Source organism: Neophocaena asiaeorientalis, unplaced genomic scaffold, assembly GCF_003031525.2.
Source record: "Neophocaena asiaeorientalis asiaeorientalis breed wild unplaced genomic scaffold, Neophocaena_asiaeorientalis_V1.1 scaffold49, whole genome shotgun sequence".
Classification (NCBI taxonomy): Eukaryota; Metazoa; Chordata; class Mammalia; order Artiodactyla; family Phocoenidae; genus Neophocaena; species Neophocaena asiaeorientalis.
Window position 1 is genome coordinate 3,202,362 of NW_020172456.1, and position 10,250 is coordinate 3,212,611.

The 10,250-nt window shown below is 56.2% G+C and overlaps 1 protein-coding gene across 1 annotated transcript in view; it reads right to left on the minus strand.

Annotated features, from left to right (window-relative positions):
- Positions 1-3,442: 3,442 nt before the first annotated feature.
- The window catches only part of VASH1 (vasohibin 1), a 20,549-nt gene continuing 13,741 nt past the window's right edge, over positions 3,443-10,250 (minus strand). Inside the window, exons 6-7 of the mRNA XM_024737879.1 lie at positions 8,522-8,634; positions 3,443-7,625 (exon numbers count right to left, since the gene is read on the minus strand). Of these exons, the coding sequence (XP_024593647.1) occupies positions 7,553-7,625; positions 8,522-8,634 (186 nt within the window). The 3' untranslated portion in view covers positions 3,443-7,552. The remainder of the gene's footprint in view (positions 7,626-8,521; positions 8,635-10,250) is intronic.

Here is a 10,250-nt window from a genome sequence, read left to right on the forward strand (position 1 = left end):
CCCCTACTGTTGGCTATTTTATTAGGATCCTGAAAGGCATGGGAGAGGGAAGGCCTGGGGAATGAGGTTGGCAGAGAAGAAGAGACTGATCCTGGGGTGGGGCCTCAAACCTGAGATCTAGACCAGAGAAAAGGGTCATCATCTCCCTCTGGTAACTGAGCAGATGCCCACTACTCTGAGGCCTGGGAGGGACGGCTTGAGCGCAGCCTCCTGCCCGGACTTTCGTGGGGGTGCAGCTCTCTTCTCCATCCTCGCCAAGCTAGAGGAGAATACTGCTTTCAGCTGCTCTCATTCTTATTCCATCTGCTGCCCCTGTACCTCCCGTACCTCTGCCTAGTCCAAGCAGAGGAGGATCTGTGGCGAAAGCAGGATGAGAAGTGTTTTCCTGGTCAAAGCTATGGCAGCTGCGTGAGGCAGGATGCACGTGGCAGATGCCTCTTGCCGCGCTCCTATTTTTCATCATCTCTTCTGTGTTCAGGAGCCAGGGCTGAGCTGTGAGCCACCTGTTGCTGGCAAGGTTTCTCATCTTTCCTGGGCCTCACTGTGCTGGGACTTCGTCTTCCTCTAGCCTTCCTGTGCAGCAGGTCCACCAGCCCCTGTGCCCGTGGGAAGAAGCCCTGAGACAGGTGTGGTTTTCTGCCTTACCTGAACAGAATCCCAGACCCCACACCTCTGAATCAGTACCTGAGAATCTGGGTTATTTAAAGCTACCTGGGTACCAGTTGAACCACCTGGGCTGGGATTTAGTCAGGGATTAGGAACACTTGTCATCTTGGCCTGGTCACTTGGTGATTGTGGGTAACTTAACCCCTCCCTATGTTGCACATATCTTGGTGAGAGAGCAATTAAAAGTAATATCCTTTTCCACTTGTGAGGAATTTTCAGATCTGAAATTACGTTATTTGAAGGGATGCTAAAAATCCCAGAGTATTATTGGTAATTACAATAATTGGTAATTACTGGTTACAATAGGAATTGAGGGTGGGTAGTTCTCCCTAGTCAGCCTGGACAATTGGCCCTGGGGGCTTGGAATTATTTTATAGCTCCTAAGCTTTGAGGTATGTTCCCAGAGACCCCTTTCCCGGCCTGGAGGGCTTCCCCCTGGTTGAGGTGAGTCATGGAGCATCTGCACGGCACTTTGATTCAGTTTCCAGAGTGCTTCCGCTTCCATGATCAGTAGACAGTTGCACTACAAGGTGGCAGTTCAGGTGTGCATATCTTCCCTTTATATCCAAGGAAACGGAGATCCCAAAGAGGTAAACTGAGAATCTCCTTTATTTCTTGCCACCCAACTCCTCAGAACACAGCCTTTCCTGGGAGTAGAAGAGACAGGTTGTCTTCTAAGGCGGATACATGGGGCTGGGGCTGGGAGAAGGGAAATGACCAACCAGTCCTCTGCTGGCTTGTTTTTAAACCCTGGTTTTTCTCCCCAGTTCTTGCCCTGGTGTAGCTGCTGGACTAGAGGATTGTTTTCTGATTGGCTACATAAGGCAAAGCATGGCTTCCCGTCTTCTGGGAGCAGCAGGGGCCCACCTCCTCTAGTTTCCACCCGGGGAGAGAGAGCAAAACTAAACTATCCCAGGCAAGGGCCAGCCAGCCAGATGAGAACCTGGTAGGGTGATCTCTCCCAGCTTAGGAGAACGTGACCTTAATTGGGAACTCTGCCTTCTGCCCCATCCCTGGTCAGTTCCTGTGCCCATAAGGCCAGAGGCCTCACACAGCTGCGGAGAGAAGAGTGGAGTCTCCACACTTAACATTCTTGGAGGTTTTGTCTTTCCCGTGACCAGGTCCTTTCTGGCTGGGGGTTGGAGGGAGTGCACATTCCCATGTGGGCTGCTCAGAGCGCTGTCCCTCAGCCCACCTGAGGTGGCCCACCTCCAACCACCTGCCAGGCCTCAGCGGGCCCCTCACCCCCTTGGCGAACACTATAAGGGTTACCAGGCAGCCTGCATGTGGCCCAGTCGGCTTGGTCTTTGGTATGACCAGCACTTCCTGTCACCACTGCCCTCCACAGTCGTGGTCAAGATGTCAGATCCTGGCAGATATGGGTGCAGAGCTTCAATCTCTTCACGTCCAGGGCTCTGAGAAGTGCCACCTGCATTTAAAGGTCCGACCCGCTTTAGTCATGTGCCTAAACTAGGCAGGCATATGCTGTGAGCTTGAAAGAAAGGGAGCAGAAGGAAATGCGGTAATCCCCCCAGCAAGTTGGGTTCTGGTCCTCTTGGGAGTCCACAACTGGCACTTACCTCTGCGTCAGTTCTAAGAAAGTGGCCAGACAGTGTCCATGGTGAGCCTGGTTGACTCATACAGACTCACCGCACTTAACCCAGCCCTCCTTTCACAAGAGCACTCCAGGGGCCTACTGTGTATGAGCCCATCTCATTGCAGTCCACCCACAAGGCCCTTTACTTGGTACTTTAGCTGGACTTGAATGTGTAAATTTCAAGACTGCCTTTGTGTGAAGGTGTATAATCCAAGTTATTCATAAACTCTGGTTTATTGAAAGGCTCTTTTTCGTTATCGTTTAAGCTGGATTTAAATGAACCTGTAATTAACATAACTGCCTCTTTTTAATGGCGTACAGTCTAAGATGTTCATGGATTCCACCGGACCACCCCTCCTCTTCCCAGTGGCCATGCCTCACCACCATGCTACTGAAAGTGAGGGACTCTTGCTGTGCTAAACAACACTTCTAGTTAGGACCTTATGGGGATTGGCTGGGATAAGAAGTAGGAAATATACTCCCTCCTCTTATAAGTCTAGGTTTTACTCCCAAGCTGAATGAAAGGAGACCAGAGAAACAGGGAGGAAGGGTTAAAGGTGAAAAATGCTGTGGGGTCTAAAAGATATTTCTGTGCAGGTCTGGTTGTAATTGTTTGGACTTGCCTTAAAGCATTGGGAAGAGGTCCAGAGCTGGAGGGACAGTGTAGAGGAAGAAGGGTGGAACCAGCGGTGTTTTCCAAAGCTGTGGCTTTAACCACCATAGATTCTGCACTGGCAACTGTGATGAGAAGGGACTGCAGATCCCTGTTGCTATGGTTTCCTGAAATAGCCTCATCTCCCAGGAGAACACCCAGCCTTCCTCTTCTGTTCCTGATGGACTGCTGGGGACTAGGACAGGAAGAGCAGGGCTCTGGAATACATCCTGCGCCTCTGGGGGCTGAACTGGCTGTGTGAGGGAGAATGCATTCATTTACAGCCAGCAGGAAAGATCTCCCAGATTAGGATTAGCAAGAGCTGAGTGGCTTCAGCAGGCTGAGGGTGACAGTCTGGGACCCCAGAAGTTTTATCATGACTGCAGGGGCTGTGAGGTGTCCTGTTGGCTTGTTTGGGGCTCTCCTCACCTCCGGGCAGGTTCTCTCCGGAGCTGCCGAGGCTGACACTGGTGGGTGGGGCAGCTCCAGCCTCAGCTCCCAGAGAGAAGAAGACAAGGTTTACAAACTGGGGCTTCCTCCCAGCCCACACAGCTGAGCTGGGGAGACTTTATTCATTTCAAGGAAAAAGTGAGAACAGGAATGAGACGAAGTGTAAAAGTCAAAGGGGGAGGGCCAACGCTGATATGAGAAGAGGGGGAACAAAGTCCAGTACAACATGGCAGCCAACACAGAGCTCGAGGGAGGGGCCGTGCACCATCACTAGGCCCCAGGCCAAGCGCACCCGATTTCTTCTCTCATCAGACTTGAAGAAAAAGGGGAACTTGGGACTCTGGAGCACCAAGATGGGGCAAGCGGGTCAATACTGATGGACTTGGAGCTAGCACCGCAGCAGCCCTGCCTGGCTGGGGGCAGACCTCACCTCCCACCCCACGCTCCCCCAGAGGATCTCCCTGCCCTTCCCACTGGTTTCTCAGTGGAGCAAGGGAAGTGGGGATTTCAACACAGCCCACTTCTGGCACACAGAACGTGGTCGATATGCTGGGCCCAGCTCACACCTCCCTATACTCAGAGGCCGGGGGGCGGTGCCTGGGGAAGCCGCTGTAGCTAAGCTGGAAACCACCCAGGCAGGAGACCGAGGCATGCACAGGCACACAGGCCTCTGGGCGCCACCAGCCAGAATTAGACCCCGTCCCTGGGCCGGGAAGTCCAGTCCGAGCTGGAAGCGTTGGCATAAGATGGGGGCATAAGCGGGGGGCATAAGATGACAGAGTGGGCCAGAAACCAGGTACGGCCAACCTCCAGGCTCTTTCTGCTGCTCAGAACCTTGGCCCTAGGCTTCATCATGGCACCTGGGGGCCGGGGGCGCCGCTCTCCCCACTTGGCCACGCCCAGGAAGGATGGGTTGGCTGGCGAGATGGGCGAGGGGACCATGACCGTACTGAGGCCGTGGGAGGGAGAGGACCGGCAGGTAGGTGGGTGGGAAGGCTTGAAACCCAGTTGCCCAGTGTTCTGACCCGGCACCCAGCACAGAGCACAGCAGCCAGGTCTTGGGGAGCAATCACTGCCCGCCCTGGCCGACCCGCCTTCATCAAGCAGCTTTCTCTGCCCTTCCCTTGACCCCTCCCCAGCCAGCAGCCCCTACCCCTGAGGAACCCACGCTGAGAGCTGGAAAGCAGTCCTGAGTCGGGAGGAGCGAGGCCCGGTCCCTCACAGGAATTGAGATGAGGTGATACTGAGGATGGTGACTAAGGCCCTGAAGTCCCTGCCTCTGCCTCCCCAGAAACTCTGCAGCCAGGCCAGCCCTGGGGAGCAGAGCCTGTGTAAACACGCCCAGGAGGGGAGGAGGGGTTGCTACATCTGTGAAACAGTTACATTAAAAAGCACCGCTGTATCCTGTGGGTGTCCACAGGCCCGAGGTCTGAGCGAGGACGGGGGAGTGCTAGGGGGTTATCAGCTGTGGGTGGTCGGCTCCCTCCCTGGAAGACAGCAGTAGGGGTTGGGGCTTCGTCCTGCTTCCTTCTCCCCGAAGGGCTCAGGAAGGAGCCAGAGGGTCAGAGCACCCTGCTGGGCTCCCATACCAGGAGCGGCTCCCTCACGTCTCACCCTCAAGCCCTGTGGTCCGCAGGGGCATCTGGGGTGTCTGCCGATGAGCAGCCTGCATGAGGCACCTGCATCCAGACCCACAGAAGTCCTCACTTTCAGCCTCACGCCTCCCAAACGGATCCATCTCTGCCTCAGGCGAATGTGTGAACGTGGGGACCCACCACCCCTCTCCCTGAAAACTGGGATGGGATGGGATGGTGAGTTAGAGCTCACAGTGGCCCTCGGATTGGTCTGGCTGGGGTGTAGTCCGGGGGACAGGTTAGGCACCTCCCCAGGGCCCAGTGACCCATGAGAAACCCAGGGGACTGAGCAGCCGGCTTCCCTGTTGGGCCTGGCTCTGGGCCAAGAGCTGCTGGTGTTAAGAGCTGCCAGCCTGGTGCCTTCCCTGGCGGGCACTTGCGTCAGCAAACACATCCCGTCTCCCTCTCTCCCTTTCTTTGCTTCTCAGGCACAATGCGTCTCCCTGGCAGGCTGAGAATTGCACTATTTCTATTCTACTCCACACCCTCTGGTGTCTCAGCAACCGCAGGGAGTTCCTGGTATGTCTCTGGTCTGCAGGGAGAGCGAACATGAACGTGGGGTAGCTGCCCACTCTGAGCAGCGTCAGCAGCGAGGACGCTGCCCTGGCCCGGCCTGCTCTGGGAGGCCTACAGCTTTTCACGCTTTCCACCTCAAAGTACCTTGGTGGACCTCGCCCCAGCCCAAGCCCTCTCTACTTCAGAGATTACAAACCAGCATTCTTTTTCACATTGGGCTTTACAACTTTCTGAACTGACTGCCAACATTTAAAAATCAGCATACTTCACATAAAAATTCAGAGTTCTGGCCTCTCAACAACAACAAAAAAATCAGGCAATCTGATACTGCAGGGCCTGTGCTCAGAATGGCTGAGCAACAGCGGCTGCTTTAACGGGGTATGTCTTCATTAATTTGCCACAATCCCCACCCAGCCCTGCAGCCCTCCTTTTAGTCATCTGCCTGGCCCCGCAGGCATTTGAGTTTACAACTCTGGCTCTGGTCCTCCCTCTTCCAGGCCCCCAGCCCCGCTGCAGCCTTATTGCCAGCTGCCCCTGGCTGAATCCTAGCCTCTCAGTATTAAGAAACCTTAATGGTTTCTTAATGGTCATCTCATCCAGTTATCCTTCCGTAACCTAAATCCTTTCTATAGCTTTCAAGATGACAAGCAGCCATCTAGTCTTTGCTTGAATACCTCCAGCAATAGGGAACTCACTACTCCCCAAGGCCGCCTGATTCTAAACTCTCCCCCACATTCTTTTCTCACTTACATTCCCCAGTTCTCGGGCCCTGCCTCTCCTTAGTGGCCGCACTGCCCCCTTGACCTACACCTCTTTGTTACTTGGGCCTCCAGAACCTTCCCGCAGGACCTCCAACCTCTCTCCACAACCTCTCACCTGCCCGCCAGGTATCTGACACCTGCCAGGCAGGCTGTGCAGACGCCAGCAGCTCAGCTTCTTCCCTGATGAGCTGCCTCACACAACAGGCCTGATCATCACTGGGCCCTCCACACCTACCCAGGCTGCTGAATGAGGGGAGGTAGGGCTGGGACACAGGCAGCCTGATCTGGTCTTCATTTCCCCAGCAAGGGCTAAGGTAATAGGAAGGGGGAGCAGTCCCTGGGGACTACCTACCAGGGGGACAGACCTGGGCCTGAGTGGCCCACCCCATCCCCAGCCATGGTTCCTGGACCCACCAGGTCTATTCAGTCCCCACAGTCACGCTGAGCCCAGTGCATATCTGGGCCCTTGGCAGAGCCCAGCCCCTCTGCAGGGAGGCCCCGGCTTCAGCAACAGGCAGAGCTGGGCTGAGCAAGGAGGCCAGGGAGGGGTCCGGGAACCCTTCCCCCACTGGTTCTCTCCTGGGCTCTCGTCCATCCCACCCCAGCACAGGCCCTGCCACGAGGCAATGTCAGCCCACAAAGCACTGTTCATGGGGCTGCAAGGGCCCGAGGACCCTCCTGAGCCACAGGCTCTGGCTCTTGGGGCAGATGTGGCCTGTGCTAAGCTCCTGATATGGGCCAAACAGCCCTTTCTCAGGGTGGTTCCTACCCTGCTTTCCTTTCCCTGGGTGAAGATTCTGCCAGGGCAGACAGGACTGGAGAAACATCCCTCCCTCCATCCTGCCACAGGCCTAGCAGAGCTGGGAGGTTTCCCGTAGATGGAATGGACCCAAATCCCAGAGAGACCTTGGGGCAGGGGTACCAGCAGAGCCAGCAACCCCTCCTCACCCAGCCCTGTGGCGCTTAGATCCTCTAAGCACTGGCCTTCCAGCCACTGGCAGATCCATTAGTTTTAAGTTTTTCCCCAAATACCTTAAATTTCAGTTGTTGAGTTAAAAACTCAAAATTAAACTCTTCACTGCCTCGTGGTCCAAAGTTAGGGGGATTGGCCCAGCGGGAGGGGCAGCATCTTGGGTGGCTGAGCTGGGACACGCTCTTCCCGCTGCCCCTCACCCTGCCCCACTATCAGCCCCAACTTCCCCAGGAGCGAGGCCGGTTCTGGCAGGCAGATGCCGGCCCCCAGAAGTGGGTGCAGCTGGGGGCACTGCCGCCTGCCTCACACCCGGATCTGGTACCCATTGAGGTCTGGCATGGCTTTGGGCTCCGAAGGCTTCTTCTCACCAGAAGGCCTGCAGGGAGGAGAGAGCAGAGGAGGGGGAAGGGGTGAGTGGCCAGTCAGGGAGGTGCGGGAGCAGGGTCCCCACCTCCCCAGTCTCCAAGGTGTCCCAAAGGAATCGGTAGAGCCCCTGCGGAAGTGTGTTTCTGCAGCGCCCACACGCCTTGCTGCCCTGAGTGTGGTCCCTGCACTCTCTTGCAGGTACTGCTTTCCACGGAGGTCAGCAATTCTGGCTGCAGTTAAGTAAGTGTAATAGTGTAATGCTTCGGTCTCTGTGAGGGGGATCTGTTCTCTCTGAAAACCTCCTAGGTCAAAGTGAAGGATGCTGGATATTGGAGGCCAGCTTGGCGGCCCTTCCACCAGAGAGGTGCTTCCAGAATGACAATGACATTTAAAGCACGAGCCAGGCCGACGTGTAGGAGGCAAATCTGATGAGGCAGGCTGGTGTCTTAACGGGATGTTTCTGCAGAAACCACAGACTCACAGGGGCAAAAGTTTCATTCAAAGCCAGCCACCAGCTGCCATCTGACGTCAAACCTTTTCCAGTGATATTCCTGGAAGGATTCACTGTAGGCAGAGCCCCGCCCCTTCTACCCTCCCTCCCACAGAGACCATTCTGCAGCTGGCCTCCAGCCTTCCCTGTGGGTCTCCGGCTTGGCATCTGGGCCCCGCATAGGATGACCAGTGGGCCAGCAATGTCTTCTCTTGAGAAATGGGATCGCATCGCCTCCATATCAACGCACAAACAAACACACCATCCTAAGTTCCCTCCAGCAGAGACAAAAAAGAGAAAGGTGAGAAAGAGAAGAGGTGGGGGGAAGAACAGAGGGATCTGGAAGATGAGAGGGAAGGAAAACGCCTTTTGCTGTCTCCCCAGCCCCGCCACCCAAGGCGAAACCCTTTTCTCACCGCCTTTCACTGCGGCTGTTCCTGCGGTGGGGGCTAGACTGGCCCCGCTGTGGGGAGGACACATCCTTCTTGCGGTCCTTGGTGGGGGAGGGAGGGCCGGTCCCTTTGCCAATCTTGGTGGGGAGGAAGAAACAAACACTCATTCCAGGACTGCCCCAGAGCCCGTCCTGCCCGGCAGGAGCCACAAGCCCCAAAGCTGCCCTGGGCAGGGCCCAGGAAGCCTCGAGCCATGCTCTGCCATCCCAGGGTCTTCCCAAACCTGTTTCCCAGACACTACAACTGCCAGGGCAGTGGTTCCACAGCAGGGCTGCCTAATCTCTGTTGGCCCCTGAAATAACAAGAATATGGGTGGAAGTTACTGAGGGTTCATGTTGGCCCTTGAGAAAAGGGCCATTTACCCATGCCAGGTAGATGTGGTGGCTGGGGAAACAGCCCATGTCTGAGCTATGGGCTGGGATCCTACCAGACCCAAGGGTGACACTGGTTATCTCGAGTCAAATCAGAAGTTCAGACTAGCAGCTATATCTCTGATTAAGGAAAAAAATGAGAAAAGCAAGTGAATTTACGCAGCACTGTCCGTTCGACCTGAATCTTCAAAACTTGGGGTATACGGGAGTGGTACTGGAAGGGGGCAAAAAACATGGGAAATGCACAGCACCAAACAGATTGGGAAACACAGCACGAAAAACTAGGCAATAGTGCCTCCAACTCTAGCTCCAACCTGCTCCCCTGAAGATGCAGTAACACTCCAGCAGCTGGGCACCCAGAGCTCTGCAGGGGAAGAGGGCAGCCCCTGAAAGCGGCAGGGTCAACTACAGCCCGCTTCTGCCCTGGGGAAGGCACTGTTGCCCCACGGTCTTGGCCTAGGGGCTGGCTGGCGGGGCAGGGCTGCCTTAGCTCTGCCGCATCCCCGCTGGGACACCTGAAAGCACCTGTGATGTGCCTGGGTTCGCCATCCGGACACTGAGCCCCAGTCCCTTCTGCCTCCCACAGCCCGTGAGCAAGTCTCTGGGCTGCCCGTACCTCACTTCCTTACTCTGAAAAGGGAGCACCCACTGCTGCCCGCTGCCCTCCCGGCGTTTTGGGGAGCAGCAGTGGATGCAAAGGTGCCACAGTCATGGCTGCGGCCCCAGGCTACCCGGAGGGGCAGCGCACAGGGCTGCATGACTGGGCAATGGGGAGGGGCCGGCAGGCCCCAGAGGAGGCACCCCCATCCACGGGAAACCAGGGAGAGGCCAAGATTTTGCTCACCTGTAAGGCTCTGGGGGCCAACTCCTCAGCAGCTCAGCCTGACTACTTCTGGGTCCAGCAGCCCCTCCCCCTCCTCCAAGACCCCTGCTCAGTGGGTGTGGGAAAGTGGGAGAAGGGATCACCCCTCCTTGTGTCCCCACAGTCTGAACCTCCTCCTTTTTCTGACTTCCTCCTAGCCCTTCACTGGGGCTAGGGGTCAAGAGTCAGGATACACGGGGGTGATGGCAGCTGCTGCCCACCCCACACGACCATTCCCTCCAGACAGTCTATGATTTCCCTCCAGTCCTCACGCACAGCCCCCTCCACCTGGCCTGTGGCACCCCTGCCCTCCTCCACGTGCTCAGACCCGGCTCGTCTGCTGCCCCCTCCAGAGCCTCCCCTGGCCTGCTCATCGGAGGGGGCTGTCTCATGGATAACGACCTTTGAGTAAAGCCCGGAAACTTCTCCCCCTCATCTCCCTTAATCCTGACAACACCTC